This window comes from Macaca fascicularis, chromosome 11, assembly GCF_037993035.2.
Source record: "Macaca fascicularis isolate 582-1 chromosome 11, T2T-MFA8v1.1".
In the NCBI taxonomy this organism is placed as follows: Eukaryota; Metazoa; Chordata; class Mammalia; order Primates; family Cercopithecidae; genus Macaca; species Macaca fascicularis.
In genome coordinates, this window is record NC_088385.1 from 127,767,597 (window position 1) to 127,784,354 (window position 16,758).

At 54.8% G+C, this 16,758-nt stretch overlaps 1 protein-coding gene across 1 annotated transcript; it reads left to right on the forward strand.

Moving 5' to 3' along the window:
- The first annotated feature begins 1,079 nt into the window (after positions 1 to 1,079).
- ACADS (acyl-CoA dehydrogenase short chain) lies at positions 1,080 to 15,091 on the forward strand. The gene is made up of 10 exons (XM_005572416.3): positions 1,080 to 1,184; positions 2,306 to 2,469; positions 12,070 to 12,219; positions 12,442 to 12,553; positions 12,924 to 13,075; positions 13,365 to 13,535; positions 13,618 to 13,755; positions 13,901 to 13,996; positions 14,221 to 14,277; positions 14,374 to 15,091. Exons 1-10 carry the CDS (start codon positions 1,139 to 1,141, stop codon positions 14,524 to 14,526), a joined length of 1,239 nt encoding a protein of 412 aa, XP_005572473.3. The 5' UTR covers positions 1,080 to 1,138; the 3' UTR covers positions 14,527 to 15,091.
- The last annotated feature ends 1,667 nt before the right edge of the window (positions 15,092 to 16,758 follow it).

The window sequence follows — 16,758 nt, forward strand, 5'->3', positions numbered from 1 at the left end:
GCCAATGGGAGCCATTCATTTGACTTTAAAGTACTGAGAATTTAGAGGCGTTCTTTTAAATGCATTATTTAAAAAGAAAGGTAACACATTAAGGACTTTGCTGCATCTTTTGATTGGCTTTCCTCTAGGAAGTAGTGACCGAGGTTTCCACTTTCCTCCAAGAGGAAGAGACAGAATTTTTGGCAAATAGGTCAATGCTGGGAATATCCTGACTGGCTGAGTGCTGGGAAAGAAAGGCAGTTGGAGGGATATTTGGGTTCCTGGGAAGGCGTGGGTGGTGCCCAGGAGGCTATGGGAGTCAGAATCACACTTGCACAGGAGAAGACCCTTATGGGACAAGTAAAATCAGTGTAGTTTCTTGGGCGGGGCAAAGGCGTCCTGATGAGGATACTAGGGGTCAAATGTGTGGCTGGGCTCTGCCCCAATCAGGAGTGAGACAGGACTAAAGTGGAAACAGAGGGGTAGCAGCAAGACACAAGACAAGGTCCTTGAGCTTCTTGGAGCGAGTGGGGGAAGCAGATAATTTCAGATGCAAAGTGCCTTGAATAAACAGAACGAAAGATAGAGAGCCAGTGGGGGAGAAATGGCCTGGTGTGTTCAGGGCAGGCCTCCATGAGACCTGAATGAAGAGGGGGCATTCCAGACAAAGGGAACAGTGATCACAGAGGCCCCGAGTCAGGAACCAGCTAAGGGTCTTAGAGAAGAGCTGCCTCGTAAAGCTGAGCAACAATAACCAGGGAACAGTGGGCATGGGCCCTGATAGCCAAGGCAGGTCTTGGCTTTTTAAGCCATAGAATTGGATTTTAGGAGGGATGGGCCCGCCGACAAAGCCAACAAAGTTTTAAGCCGAAGATCGCTATCTTATTTATGCTTTAAAAAGACCTCTGGCCTTTCTGCGAAGCTCTATCCTTAGCTTTGTCTTGTTAGCATTTTGATTAACAAATGAGGGCACGAACAGCCAGCTGACCAACCACGCGCGCAGTCGAGCGTCGGTTCATTGCCTTGGGAGGGACCCACTGGAGGCCCCGCCCCCGAGGCCCTACTGGCGTGGCCTCTGCCGCGGGTCCCGCCCCCCAGCCGTCCGGAACAGCGCGCTCGCCGCGGGAGGTCGTGAAGCCTGAGGCCGTGTTTGCCGCCCATGGCCGCCGCGCTGCTCGCCCGGGCCTCTGGCCCTGTCCGCAGAGGTGAGTGCGCTCGGACTCCGTACGGCGGGGCTGCGGCCCGCGCCTGGCCCAGCGGGCGGAGGTCCTGGTGGCCGGCTCTATCCGAGCCGCTGGCAGGCGGAGCCCCGCTCCGGGAACGTTCACGGCCTTTGCCCCAGTTCTGCTGCTCCTCGCGCCGGACCAGCCCGGCCCTTTAGGCGTCCCCGGTTCCTGCGCAGACCCCTAGCCCCCTGATTGACCCCAGCCGCCAGCCCAGTTCTCAGGGCTGCATCCATATCTCCCTCCCCTCATTTCACCCCCACTAGAGGTTCAGGGTGCGCCCTTCCGGAGCCAGGCCCGGGATTGAACCAGACCTGCATCTGTGACCTTGGGCAAGACAGCCCCTCTCAGCCTCAGTTGGCCCTTGTGTAAAATGCCCACAGAGAATATCAGAGTTGTTGGGAGGATTAAATCACAGGGTATGTAAAGTACTTCATGCCTGGCGTCTAACAGGTGCTCCACAAATGCTCGTTCTTGCTGGTTAATAGGTTAATACAGTACCTTTCCCATCTTACACGTCTCCAGCTATAGCAGCCGTGACACATATAGCCAGAGCTTCCTTTGCCTGGCGTGAATTACAAGACGAACGCTACTGAGAACTGTATTAAGTGCTAGTTAGGCTTTCTTTAATCTTTGCACTCCCAGGAGCGGAATACTATTTTCCTCCACTTGTTATAGAAACGAAGGCTCAGTGACGTTTAAAACCCTTGCCTAAGGTCACAGAGCTGAGGTCTTATTACTATTGGTGTTATACTGAGGACTGAAGGATGTCGTGTATGGAAATGTCTAGTGAGTATACTAAGCATTCAGTTAGTAGGGGGTTTTCAGTGGCAGCCATGGACATTTTGGGCTGACAGTTCTTTGTTGTGGGGGCTGTCCTCTGCCTTGTAGGATGTTCAGCAGGGATCCCAGGCCCCTATCCACTGGGTCCCAATAGCATTCCCCTCCTCTAGGTGAGACTACTAAAACTGGCTCCAGACATTGCCAGATGTCCCTTGGAGGGCACAACCCTCCCTGGTGGAGAACCACTGAGTTAGTGGGTCACTAGGATTCTTTGAGACCTCCTGCCTCCTCCTTCCACTCACTTCTGCCCTTGCTGGCAGCTCTCTGTCCTAGGGCCTGGCGGCAGTTACACACCATCTACCAGTCTGTGGAACTGCCTGAGACACACCAGATGTTGCTCCAGACATGCCGGGACTTTGCAGAGAAGGAGTTGTTTCCCATTGCAGCCCAGGTGGATAAGGAACAGCTCTTCCCAGCCGCTCAGGTGAAAATGCAACCTCAGCAGCCTATCATGGCGGTCTGCCTCTGTTCCTGGATGAGTGGTGGCAGTGACAGCAGCACTTGGACTCTGGTAGAGGAACCCCAAAGCAGGGCCTGGAACCCAGAAAATGCTCTGGAAGTTTCCCTTGTCCAGCCTGTGGCCAGTAGCCAGTACTTAACTTCTGGAACAACAGTCATATGTGGTGGATGGTCAGTTGCTTGCCATGTGCCAGCCACTGTGCTCATTCTAATAGTGCTTTTAGGGTGCTTGGCATGCGCTAGGCCCTGTTCTTGAGATGGGTTATCCCATCTGTTCCTCACAACAGTCCTGTGAGGTGAAGGTACTATTCTTATTTATTTATTTTTTTGAGACGGAGTTTCACTCTTGTGGCTCAGGCTGGAGTGCAATGGTGCGACCTCGCCTCACTGCAGCCTCCGCCTCCCGAGTTCAGGTGATTCTTCTGCCTCAGCCTCCCAAGTAGCTGGGATGTACCACTATGCCCAGCTAATTTTGTATTTTTAGTAGAGACGGGATTTCACCATGTTGACCAGGCTCCTGACCTCAGGTGGTCTGCCTGCCTCGGCCTCCCAAGGTGCTGGGATTACAGGTGTGAGACACCATGCCCGGCCAAAGGTACTATTATTATATACCCCATGGACTCAGATTTGTGAACAAGGTAAATAATGTACCCAAGGTCATGGAGCTCATCAGCTGCAGCCTGCTTGATTTATTTTCTTTTTTATTTACTTATTATTTATTTATTTATTTTGAGACGGACTCTTACTCTGTTGCCCAGGCTGGAGGTCAGTGACGCAATCTCGGCTCACTGCACCCTCTGCCAGGATCTTGAGTTCAAGTGATTCCCCTGCCTCAGCCCCCAGTAGCTGGGATTAGGCGGCTGCCACCACACCCAGCTAGTTTTTGTACTTTTTTTTTTTTTTTTTTTTTTTTTTTTTGAGACGGAGTCTCGCTCTGTCGCCCAGGCTGGAGTGCAGTGGCCGGATCTCAGCTCACTGCAAGCTCCGCCTCCCGGGTTTACGCCATTCTCCTGCCTCAGCCTCCCGAGTAGCTGGGACTACAGGCGCCCGCCACCTCGCCCGGCTAGTTTTTTGTATTTTTTTTAGTAGAGACGAGGTTTCACTGTGTTAACCAGGATGGTCTCGATCTTCTGACCTCGTGATCCGCCCGTCTCGGCCTCCCAAAGTGCTGGGATTACAGGCTTGAGCCACCGCGCCCGGCCTAGTTTTTGTACTTTTATTGGAGATGGGGTTTCTCCATGTTGGCCAGGCTGGTCTTGAACTCCTGACCTTAGGTGATCTGCCTGCCTTGGCTTCCCGAAGTGCTGGGATTACAGGCGTGAGCCACCGCGCCAAGGCTGCTTGAACTGTTTTTTGCCCTGAGCGCACTCCCTCCCGTGCCATTGTGTTCTTCCATTTGCATTCAGTCTGTCTGCAGCTACGCATTGAAGATGTTACTGCCGTACACTCTGGCCTAGTAAGATATCCAGCACCTGGTGTTAACACTCAGTAGTAGATAGCTGTTTAGTTAATGTTTTGTGAAAAGTCAGACCTCTCGCCGGGCGCGGTGGCTCAAGCCTGTAATCCCAGCACTTTGGGAGGCCGAGACGGGCGGATCACGAGGTCAGGAGATTGAGACCATCCCGGCGAACATGGTGAAACCCCGTCTCTACTAAAAATACAAAAAACTAGCCGGGCGAGGTGGTGGGCGCCTGTAGTCCCAGCTACTCGGGAGGCTGAGGCAGGAGAATGGCGTAAACCCGGGAGGCGGAGCTTGCAGTGAGCTGAGATCCGGCCACTGCACTCCAGCCTGGGCGACAAAGCAAGACTCCGTCTCAAAAAAAAAAAAAAAAAAAAGAAAAGTCAGACCTCTCTGGCCTCTTCTCCTTGTCTTTTTTTTTTTTTAATTTTAATTTTAATTTATTTTTTATTTAAACATGTTTTTGAGACACAGTCTTGCTCTGTTGCCAGATTGGAGTGCAGTGGCGCGATCTTGGCTCACTGCAGACTCCACCTCCTGGGTTCAAGCAATTCTCCTGCCTCAGCCTCCTGAGTAGCATGCTGCCACGCCCGGCTAATTTTTTGTATTTCGGTAGAGATGGGGTTTCACCATGTTGCCCAGGCTAGTCTCAAACTCCTGAGCTCAGGCAATCTGCCCGCCTCGGCCTCCCAAAGTGCTGGGATTACAGGTGTGAGCTACCGCGCCCGGCCTTGAAAATGAGTTTTAAAAGGGACTTAAAACATTGTTTTTATATGAGGAACCCACTAACTGTTTCCCAGATACGAAGGCAGCAGGTGCTGCAGGCTTGCTTTGTCTGTCACTGCTGGGAAAGGGGTCTTATACCCTTTCTTACGGTTTCTCTTGGGAGTCTGGAGACCACCAGGCTCAGCCTCGTCAGTGCTGCTGCCTCTTCTCAGGGTGCAGGTCTGGGTTGCTGGGTCACAGACACTAGGAACCAAGAGTGACCATTGCAGGGGGCTCTAGGAGGCCACCCCTTGATATAGCTCTGAAGGTCAGGCCTCCCTGACCTTCAGAGCTATATTATACTAAAATATTGGGACTGGGGTGAGCCTGGCTGCTGTTAGTCAATTACTATCAATTTACATAGGTCAGAAATGACGGACAAACTCGAACCCATTTTTTTTTTCCCTGGGCTGCTTTTCTTTTCTTTTCTTTTCTTTTTGAGATGGAGTCTCACTCTGTTCCCCAGGCTGGAGTGCAGTGGTGTAATCTTGACTCACTGCAGCCTCTGTCTCCTAGGTTCAAGCTCTTCTCCTGCCTCAACCTGTCAGGTAGCTGGGACTGTAGGCGCCCGCCACCACGCCCCGCTAATTTTTGTATTTTTAGTAGAGGCTGGGTTCCACCATGTTGGCCAGGCTGGTCTTGAACTCCTGACCTCAGGTGACCTGGCTGCCTTGGCCTCCCAAAGTGCTGGGATTACAGGCGTGAGCCACCGCTTAATTATATTTTGGGTTTCTTCTTTTTGCCTATCTCGTCTCTTCCATCTCCTGCCACCGCTTTTTCCTTCCCTCGGTGCTGGTCTCCCTGTCTCTTTTTCAGGAGGCCCTTTAACGAGTGCACATTACCACAGTTATTGATTTGTCCCCAGTTTTTTTTCTAGAATGTTGCTGTGACTGGCCACAGTATGTTGCCTGAAATCTAGAGATGAATTTCATAGTGAGAAAGCCTGGGAAACAGCCCCTGTCACCGCTGATAAAATGGGGTGAGGTGACTGTGTCCAGGCTCTGGGATGGGGTGGAGAAGGCTGTGCTCTCATGTGCTGCCCCAGAGCGGCGCTCCTCTCTTTTGAAATTTGCTGTCTCAACACCAGAGTGGGAGTGAGCAGAACTGCCATGTCTTTCACAGACAGAGGTAGATGCTTTATTTTTTAAATTATTTTTTTGTGTGTGTGACGGAGTCTCGCTCTGTCCCCAGGCTGGAGTACAGTGGTGTGATCTCGGTTGACTGCAGCCTCCTCTGCCTCCCGGGTTCAAGCAATTCTCCTGCCTCAGCGTCCCAAGTAGCTGGGATTACAGGCACACACCACCATACCCAACTAATTTTTGTATTTTTAGTAGAGACGGGGTTTCACCATGTTGGCCAGGCTGGTCTCGAACTCTTGACTTTGTGATTCGCCCGCCTGGGCCTCCCAAAGTTCTGGGATTACAGGTGTGAGCCACCACTCCCAGCTGGTAGATGCTGTAAAAGAAAATGCTGATGGTGAGAAAGGAGGGAGGACAGGAGCTGGGTGAAAATTGAGGGTGACAGTATACGCTAGTGAGGTCCTTTGGGGGCGGGAATTATGAATTCTTACAACTTTTGATTCTAGCTCGTTGAGAAGTGTTGCATTAGCCAGAGGGAGGCGGTGCTGTGTAGAAAGGAGGAGGCTGGGGTTCTGTCTTGCCTCCTGGTGGCCTAGACCTGGCCACTGATGCCACACACCCTTTCTGTGTGAATTCCCTCATTTGTAAGAGGAATATGGGGTCATCCTCACTTTGCTACCTGTCAGGATGTGTGACCAAGCATTTTAGGTGAGTATGAGGAACTGAACGCACCTAGGAGAGTTTCATCCTTTTACTCTCTTTCTGGGAATTTGGGTTCCCACTGTGTTTCTGGGGATGAGATGGAGTTACGAAGCGATTGGCTCATGCACCATTTATTCCAGGGTTTTATACCAACAAGCTCTGGGGTGAAAAGGAGGGCGTGTCTCTGTGTCCGGGGAGATCTGAAGGTTCTTGGAGGGTGGGGCGGCTTGAGCTCGTTTAGCCTCATTCTGTCTCGCTGGCGGGCTAGAGAAAGAGGCTTTCGGTAAGGTTCATGCGCAGGCCTGACCGTGAGTCTTGGACACCTGCATATTCATTTTTGTTTTGTTTTTGTTTTTGTTTTTGAGACGGAGTCTCGCTCTGTCGCCCAGGCTGGAGTGCAGTGGCGCGATCTCGGCTCACTGCAAGCTCCGCCTCCCGGGTTCACGTCATTCTCCTGCCTCAGCCTCCCGAGTAGCTGGGACTACAGGCGTCCACAACCGCGCCCGGCTAATTTTTTGTATTTTTAGTAGAGACGGGGTTTCACCGTGGTCTCGATCTCCTGACCTTGTGATCCGCCCGCCTCGGCCTCCCAAAGTGCTGGGATTACAGGCGTGAGCCACCGCGCCCGGCCTTGTTTTTGTTTTTTTGAGACAGGGCCTCACTGTCACCCAGGCTGGAGTGCAGTGACACAAACACGGCTCACTGCAACCTCGACCTCCTGGGCTCAAGCGATCCTCATGCCTCAGCTCCTGCAGTAGCTGGGACCACAGGTGTCCACCACCATGCCTGGCTCATTTATTTTTATTTTTATTAACTTTTTGTGGAGATGGGGTCTTGCCATGTTGGTGAAGCTGGTCTCAAACGCCCGGACTCAGGTGATCCTCCTACCTCTGTCTCCCAAAGTGCTGGGATTACAGGCCTGAGCTACCACACCCTTTAAAAAATTTTTTTTAATTAAAAAATTTTCTTTTAGAAACAGGTGTATCACCATGTTGGCCAGGCTGGATTTGAACGCCTGGGCTCAAGTGATTCTCCTGCCCCATCCGCCTCCTGAGTCACTGGAGACCTGCGTATTTTTAGCACTTAGAGTATTGTCCGGCAGCAGAGGTGTTCCTTAATAAAATAGTTGTTTTTTTTGGTTTTTTTTTTTTTTGAGGCGGAGTCTTGCTCTGTTGCCCAGGCTGGAGCACAGTGGCATGATCTCGGCTCACTGCAATCTCTGCCTTCTGGGTTCAAATGATTCTCCTGCCTCAGCCTCCCAAGTAGCTGGGATTACAGGCGCCCACCACCACGCCTGGCTAATTTTTGTATTTTTAGTAGAGATGGGGTTTTACCATGTTGGCCAGGCTGGTCTCGAACTTCTGACCTCGTGATCTGCTCGCCTTGGCCTCCCAAAGTGCTGGGATTAAAGGCATGAGCCACTGCACCCAGCCTTTTTTTCTTTTTTTTTTTGAGACAGTCTCCCTCTGTTGCCCAGGCTGGAGTGCACTGTGCGATCTCAGCTCACTGCAACGTCTGCCTCCCAGATTCAAGTGATTCCCCTGCCTTAGCCTCCCAAGTAGCTGGGATTATAGGCATCCACCACTACGCTGAGCTAATGTTTTGTATTTTTAGTAGAGACGGGGTTTTGCCATGTTGGCCAGGCTGGTCTTGAACTCCTGACCTCAGGTGATCCACCCGCCTCAGCTCCCAAAGTGCTGGGAATACAAGCATGAGCCACCGCGCCTGGCAAAGTACTCTGAAGTGTGGGCTAGAAAAGTGTTCTGTTCAGAGGCCACGTTTGTGCTACCGCAGGTCTGCGTCTCCAGGTCCTCTTCCCAGTGAAATGCAGCAGAAAGCACTCTCTCCCTTGGACTTCCCCCTTCCCTAGTTGTTTCCTGCCTGCTGAAATGGTGCCTATTCTGAGCAGGGCCCCCCTTCCCCAGGTGTGTGGTGGCCACAGAATGATCTTTTTAGTAATTCTCAAAATGATACCTCCCTGGAAGCTCTGAGTTCCCATTTGTCACTGTGGATGAGTTTCCTATTGCTGCTGTAACAAATGACCACAAACCCTGTGGCTTAAAGCAATACAGATATATTCTCTGACAGTTCAAGACCAGCCTGGGCAACATAGCAAGACCCCATCTCTATCAAAAATAAAATGGAAAAAACAAACAAAATCATGGCAGCCACTTGATGATAAATGCCGTTCACCAGTTACTCAACCTGAGTCAGGAATCCAGTGTGGGTCCCACAGTGCTAAATCAAGGCATTGGCAGGACTGAGTTCCTTCTGGAGGCTCTGGGGTAATCCGCTCCTGTCTTTTCCAGTTCTAGAGGCTGCCTGCATTCCTTCCTGCCAGAGTTCCTGGCTCTGCTTCCGTCGTCACCTCTCCTTCTCTGAGTCTGTGTCTGTCTTTCCCTTACAAAGACCCTGTGATGACACTGGGCTACTCTGATCATCCAGAATAACCCTCACATCTCCAGATGCTTCACTTACGTGTGGAAAGTCCTTGTTGCCACAGAAGGGAACGTACTCACGGGGCCTGGGATCGGGATGGGGACATCTTGGGGGGTTGCTGTCCTGCTGCCTTCCACACACTGGCCTCCTTCCCAGCTTCTCTGCCCTCTGACTGCAGCACAGCATCTACCTGGGGGCCACAGAGCTTGATGTGCACTTGCGGGGGTCATAGCTCAAGCCTCTCAGCATACACGTTTATGCCCCACATGTGGTACGCGTGGGAGACTCAGAGATGAGGACGGCCTGCCCCGTGCTTAGAGTCTCACAAGCGAGTTTCCCTTGGGGACAGTTCAAGGAGGAATCAAGCAGTTTTACAGAGGGACACACGGATTGTCACGGAAGTGCTGCAGGCTCCTAGGTGCCCCCTCTTTTCCATATGTTATTATCAAAGTAAGAACCAGGCTTGGTGTGGTGGTTCGTGCCTCTAATAGCATGAGGGAGGCTGAGGCAGGAGGATCACTTGAGCCAGGATTTCGATACCAGCTTGGGCAACATAGTGAGACCCTGTCTCTAAAAAACAATAATTTTTTTTTTTTTTTTTTGAGACGGTCTCGCTGTGTCACCTAGGCTGGAGTGCAGTGGCGTGCTCTCAGCTCACTGCAACCTCTTCCTCCCAGGTTCAAGCAATTCTCCTGCCTCAGCCTCCTGAGTAGCTGGGATTACAGGCGCCTGCCACGATGCCCGGCTAATTTTTATATTTTTTGTAGAGACATGGTTTTCACCACGTTGGCCAGGCTGTTCTCGAACTCCTGGCTTCAAATGATCTACCCATCTTGGCTTTCCAAAGTGCTGAGATTCTTTGGGAGGCTGAGGCAGGTGAATCACCTGAGGTCAGGAGTTCGAGAACAGCCTGGCTAACGTGGTGAAACCCAGTCTCTACCAAAAATATAAAAACTAGCCGGGCATGGTGGCGGGTGCCTGTAATCCCAGCTACTTGGGAGGCTGAGGCAGGAGAATTTTTTTTATTTTTTTTATTTTTTTTATTTTTTTTTTGAGACGGAGTCTCACTGTGTCTCCCAGGCTGGAGTGCAGTGGCCTGATCTCGGCTCACTGCAAGCTCCGCCTCCTGGGTTCACGCCATTCTCCCGCCTCAGCCTCCCAAGTAGCTGAGACTACAGGCGCCCGCCACTACGCCCGGCTAGTTTTTTTTTGTATTTTTAGTAGAGACGGGGTTTCACCATGTTAGCCAGGATAGTCTCGATCTCCTGACCTCGTGATCCACCCGCCTCGGCCTCCCAAAGTGCTGGGATTACAGGCTTGAGCCACCGCGCCCGGCCTGAGGCAGGAGAATTGCTTGAACCCAGGAGGTGGAGGTTGCAGTGAGCTGAGATCGCGCCACTGCACTCCAGCCTGGGTGACAAAGCGAGACCGTCTCAAAAAAAAAAAAAAAAAAAAAAAAAAAAAAAAAAAAAAACAAGGTGCTGGGATTACAGGTGTAATCTACCGCGCTCAGTCCTAAAAAAAAAAAAAAAAAAAAAGGAACTTGGCAGCCACTTGATGCTAAATGCTGTCCACCAATAACTCAGCCTGGGCCAGGTATATTATCTACATTTCATGTATATTATCTCAGTCAGGCCTCAGAACAGTCCTTTGAGGTAAGTACCGTTTTGGGGAAGGAGAAGGTAAAACTTTTATATTCACAGGAGTAACATTTATTATAGAAAAACAAGAACATATTAGCAAACATTCTGATTTATGTAAGTCACTGTAGTACAAGAACATGGTTGAGGCCAGGTGTGGTGGCTCAAGCCTGTAATCCCAGCACTTTGGGAGGCCGAGGTGGGTGGATCACAAGCTCAGGAGTTCAAGACCAGACTACCCAAGATAGTGAAAACCTGTCTCTACTAAAAATACAAAAATTAGCTGGGCGTGGTGCTGGGCATCTGTAATCCCAGCTACTCGGGAGGCTGAGGCAGAGAATTGCTTGAACCTGGGAGGAAGAGGTTGCAGTGAGCTGAGATCACACCATTGCACTCCAGCCTGGGCAACAGAACGAGACTCTGTCACAAAAATAAAATAAAATATAAAATAAAATAAAATGAAATAACATGGTTGCAGGAGTAAAATTGTATAAAAGGGCTGGTGAAAAGCAACGGTTCCCCTCCCTGTCCCCGTCCCTCTCCCTGCTCTCCCAGAGGTAAGTGGTTTTCCTTGTTCCTTTTTGAAGTTAGGTAGATTCTGTTGTGGTCCACATTTCCCATATTACTCACCTGAGAGTAATAATACTATTGTTTTGTTTTTGGTAGAGATGGGGTCTTGCTATGTTGCCCAGACTGGTCTTGAACTCCTGGCCTCAAGCAATCCCCTCACCTTGGCCTCCCAAAGTGCTGGGATTACAGGTGTGATCACTGCTCCTGGCCCGCTCTTAATATTATTATTCCTCAGAATTCAGAGTCCCAAGCTCTTAGCCTCCATTCATTCTCTCACTGGCCTTGGGCATGTAGCAGTGAGCCAGAGTGTACACAATCTCTGCCCTCGTGGTGAGGGCAAAAGACCTTAATCCAGAGAAGCACGTTCATCCCTGAGAAATTCCAGCCACAGAGGTGCTGTGGGAGAGGGACTGAAGGATTTGACTCAGCGAGGCTGGGGGTGGCAGCCCAAAGCAGTGAGGCCTGAGCTGCGATCAGGAGAGGAGGGGCAATGGCCAGCTGATGGATAGGAGGCGGCATGTGCAGAGGCCCTGTGGTGGGGAGGGAGGGTGTGTGTGGATGTGCAGAGGGGGCTGGATGAAGGTCAGTGTGGCTTACGCTGTCCTGCTCCTTACCTCTGAGTTCCCTGAAAGCATCCTGTGCCTTCTGCCTGCTTGCTGCCGTGGCTGTGGACGGAGCGGGAAACAGGCGTGGAGGCAGGGGCAGGACAGCTTGAATGAGTAGTGCCGTCATACAGACCTCAGTGGGAATGGGTCGTCAGCGTCTGGACTTGGGGATCCCCTGTGGATGGCTGGGGTCACATGGCCTGAATTTCTGCAGGCACTGCCTGGGGGGCAGGAGGGTTTGGGCTTGGGGAGGGTGGACTCACCCCCAGCAGCTGCCCATGCCGTGCTGTCCTTCCCTGTGCCCAGGTGAAGAAGATGGGCGGGCTCGGGCTTCTGGCCATGGACGTGCCCGAGGAGCTTGGCGGTGCCGGCCTTGATTACCTGGCCTACGCCATCGCCATGGAGGAGATCAGCCGCGGCTGCGCCTCCACTGGAGTCATCATGAGTGTCAACAATGTGAGCCCCCCCGCCCCAGGCCCCTGGGACACATGGGTGGAGGGAGGCTCCTGTGAGCGGGCAGACTCTGGCCTCGGCTCCCAGGCCTGATCTCTCTGGAGACGTCACAGGCCTTGGTCCTACTGGATAGGCCCTGGAGAGAACAGGCCCTGAGTGCAGCCCGCAGGTGGGCAGGATGCACCTGGGCCTGGGGCCTCCAACCGCTCCCCGCTCTCCCCCTAGTCTCTCTACCTGGGGCCCATCTTGAAGTTTGGCTCCAAGGAGCAGAAGCAGAAGTGGGTCACGCCTTTCACCAGTGGTGATAAAATTGGCTGCTTTGCCCTCAGCGAACCAGGTACCTGCCCTGTCCTCTCACTCTGTCCTTAGGGTGACAGGCCCAGAGGGGGAGGAGAGGAAGGTGCTGGGCCAACTGCCCACTGCTTCAGAGGCCAGAGGGGAGGCTCCCCGTGTGGTTGGTGGGGTGAGCACTTTTTTGCCACCACGGCGCTGGGAGGAAAATTGCCTTCGGGTCCCCTGGTTTAAGATGCCCAATTCCTGCACACCCCCTTTGCCCTCTGGGCCCGTCACTGAGAGCTTTGGGACCCTCATCTTTGGAGCCCGAGTCATAGGGTTTCATGCCCACCAGCAGAGGGTGTGGAGAGTGAGGCTGGTGCCCTCAGGTTGTGTGGGGTGGGGCCTGCGCTGAGCCCTGAGTCTGTGGGCAGGAAACGGTAGCGATGCAGGAGCCGCGTCCACCACCGCCCGGGCCGAGGGCGACTCGTGGGTCCTGAATGGCACCAAAGCCTGGATCACCAATGCCTGGGAGGCCTCGGCTGCCGTGGTCTTTGCCAGCACAGACAGAGCCCTGCAAAACAAGGTGGGCATCCCAGAGAGGGGTTCAGCCAGATCCTGGGCTGCTGTCATTTCAGTTTCTAGAGCCTTCTCTCCTTGGCCCGACTGGGCCTATTTTTGCTCTAGGGCAAGTGGGCTGTCCCTGTCCCTCCCCAGCTGCCACTGAAGTCTACACCTTCCCCAGAAGCTGGCAGAGGGTGTCAGGGCTTGAGCTTCCGAGGGAGGTTGGGAGGGGACCGGGTTGGTGTTGGATGTGCTGGTGCAAGGCTGTGGCTGAGGGGCAGCTCTGAGAAAACCACCGCCTCTCCGTTCAGGGCATCAGTGCCTTCCTGGTCCCCATGCCAACGCCTGGGCTCACGTTGGGGAAGAAGGAAGACAAGCTGGGCATCCGGGGCTCATCCACGGCCAACCTCATCTTTGAGGACTGTCGCATCCCCAAGGACAGCATCCTGGGGGAGCCGGGGATGGGCTTCAAGATAGCCATGGTGAGCCCGGCGGTGGGGGTGGCACCTTGGGGCCAGGCCCGCCCCCCGGCTGGCGGACCACTGACCAGGGCAGTCCCCACAGCAAACCCTGGACATGGGCCGCATCGGCATCGCCTCCCAGGCCCTGGGCATTGCCCAGACCGCCCTCGATTGTGCTGCGAACTATGCTGAGAATCGCATGGCCTTCGGGGCGCCCCTCACCAAGCTCCAGGTCATCCAGGTAATGGCAGTTTTAGGAACTGGGCCTGGAGGCTGGGCAGTGGGCGGGAAGTGTGGCCTCCTGACTGCTCTCTGTCCTCCTTCCCCTCCCTCCTGTCCCTGGAGGGGCAGCTGCTGACCTGTGGTGTGGGGTGGGGCTGTTGCAGTTCAAGTTGGCAGACATGGCCTTGGCCCTGGAGAGTGCCCGGCTGCTGACCTGGCGCGCTGCCATGCTGAAGGATAACAAGAAGCCTTTCATCAAGGTGCCCACAGGGGTCCCCGAGCCATGGCCCAGAATGTGGTGGGCCCAGGGACAGGGGAGAGGTTGGGGCGGATCTCTGCCCCTCGGCCCTGTGGGTTAGAGGTGTGGGCCTGGGGTTTACTGCCCCATGGGGAGGCTCTACAGGCCTCCCCTGCTGAGGTGCTGTGAGCAGGGGTTGGGGGGGGTCCCCTCAAGGGAAGGCTCTGACTGTACCCCCATGTTTAGGAGGCAGCCATGGCCAAGCTGGCCGCCTCGGAGGCTGCGACCGCCATCAGCCACCAGGTGAGTGTCCGCGGTGAGCCCTGAGGGGGCCGGCTGCCCCTTCTCCAGCTTTCCCCAAGCCGGGTTCTCCCTCCTGAGCCCCTGTTCTTGTCTCAGGCCATCCAGATCCTGGGCGGCATGGGCTATGTGACAGAGATGCCAGCAGAACGGCACTACCGCGATGCCCGTATCACTGAGATCTACGAGGGCACCAGCGAAATCCAGCGGCTGGTGATCGCCGGGCACCTGCTCAGGAGCTACCGGAGCTGAGCCCGTGGCGGGCTGCCCGAGGACTGCGGGAAGGGGTGGGAGCCGGGGCCTCCACCCTGACCCCGGCTCAGAGACTGGGCGGCCCGGCGGGGGCTCCCTGGGGCCCCGGCCCCCTGGACTGGCCGGATGGGCTCAGTGCTGCCACCCGGATCAGACCGCAAGGGAGTGAGGCCCTCCGACCACTGGCAGCTCTGCCTCTGGGCCTTTCTGCCTCCTCACCACTGTGCCTCATGTTCCTCACCTGAGTGGCCCTGGCCTCCTGGGGGCAGGGTTGTGGGGGGAGCTGAGTGACACTCAGGGACACCTCAGTTGTGCTCCCGGGGGCCCTGGTGCCCCGGCATGAAGACCCAGTGGGACAGGCCCTTGGTGGGGTCTGGCTTTTCCTTGAGGTCAGAGGTCAGGAGCAGGGCTGGGGTCAGAATGACGAGGCCCAGGGTCCTGGCGTTGGGCAGGCGGTGGGGCTGGGCCACGGAGGCCCCTCAGCCCTTCGTAAAGTCTGCTGAAGGCAGGGGTGGTGATTCATGTCGTGTGACTGACCGTGGGTAATAAACACACCTGTCCCCCAGTCTGTGTCCTCACCTTCTCCTGGGTGCTCCGGGGAGGCATGGTGGTCTCTCGTCTGCACAGAGGCCCACTCTGACAGCCTCACCCTATGAGTGTTGGGGGTCTTGGGGAGGGGCCTGGCCACCTGGGAGGTTCCCGAGTTCCAGCAGGAGGCCAGGTTGGCCAAGGAGGCAGTTCAGGAATAGGAACTGGGTCCTGCAGGCCTCAGGGAGTGACCCCTGGGCAGGGAGGGTGGGCCAGGCAGGGCCAGCGGGCTAGAAGGGGTTCTCTAGGCAGGACGGCCTCCAGGCAGGAGGAAGGAAGGCCCCAGATTGCCAGAGTCGGGGGGCAAAGCTGTGGAGACCCCGAGCCCCAGGCAGGAGAACATAGAACCTTGAAGAGCAGCCATTTTGCTCACTAGCGCGCCGAGGGTGGCCCTGGCCGGCCAGTGCGGGGGCTTGCCCTGGTCCTGGGGCCTGCGGGGCTGGTTCTGGGCAGAGGTGCCCCTGAAGCCGAGGTCTAAGCTCTTAACCCTTTGGGCCAGTGTCGATCTAAGCAGCTGGAAGAGAAAACAGTGAGCAAAGAAAGATTTCAAAGGAGGTGGGGACAGCCCTCCGCCGGGCAGGCAGGGCAGAGAGTCAAACTGGCATTGCTGGGAGGTCTCTGGAGGGAAACGGGAGGGAGACAGGTGACTTTAGGAGCTGTCATCAAAGGGGCACCCAGGAAACCAGAGCCCCTGCTGCGGGTGGAATTTTTTTTTTTTTTTAAGAGAATCTCACTCTGTCACCCAGGCGGGAGTGCAGTGGCACGACCACAGCTCATCAAAACCTCAACCTCCCAGGCTCAAGTGATCCTCCTGTCTCAGCCTCCCAGGTAACTGGGACTACAGGTGCACACCACCATGGCCAGCTAATTTTTAAGTTTTTTTGTAGAGATGGGGTCTTGCTTTGTTGCCCAGGCTGGTCTTGAACTCCTGGGCTCAAGTGATCCTTCCAGCTCGGCCTCCCAAGTGGGGTTTCTGTGCCAGGCACTGATGCCCCACAGCCGAAGGATGCCTCGCTCTGCAGGGCAGCTCTGCCCTTGACCCTGCCCTGACCTGGGTCTGGTCCAGGGCCCTGGTGAATGGGAGTGGCTTCCTTGACCGAATTTAGGTCCTGATTTACCCCATGGGCGGGGCGTGCGCAGGGCCCACGGGTACTGTGTTTCTGCTAACGAGGCACACCTGTGGCTTCTGGGAAGCACGTGCTCCCGGGCTCCCGAGGTCAGCGGCGTCCTGCGCAGCCCGCAGAAGTTTGGGTCCCCTGGGCTTTCCTCCTGGCTCCAGGTAAGTGCCGCAGGGGCTTGGCTCCTGGCTCGCACTCTCGGGGTCTCCTGGGTCTGCTCCTGTGCCTGCCCTGGGCTCAGGGGTAAGCCAAAGGTATCAGAGCAGAGGGGACCCAGGACGCCTCCAGAAGCAGCGCGTTTGAGCCCTTCCACCTGGGGGCAGATGAAGGCCTGTCATTGCCTGTCCCCACGAGCCGGGGAACAGTGGGGAGGGGGTGTTTGGAGGTTCTGTGCTCCCCCCCAGCGAGGCAGCCCTGCTCCTGGCACAGATGTGGCGCGGGGTTGAGCTTGTCTTTGGGCCCTTCCTCTAGCTGATGGGAGAGAGGAACGCAAACAGCATTCATCCCAGGCTGGGGACCCGGCGTC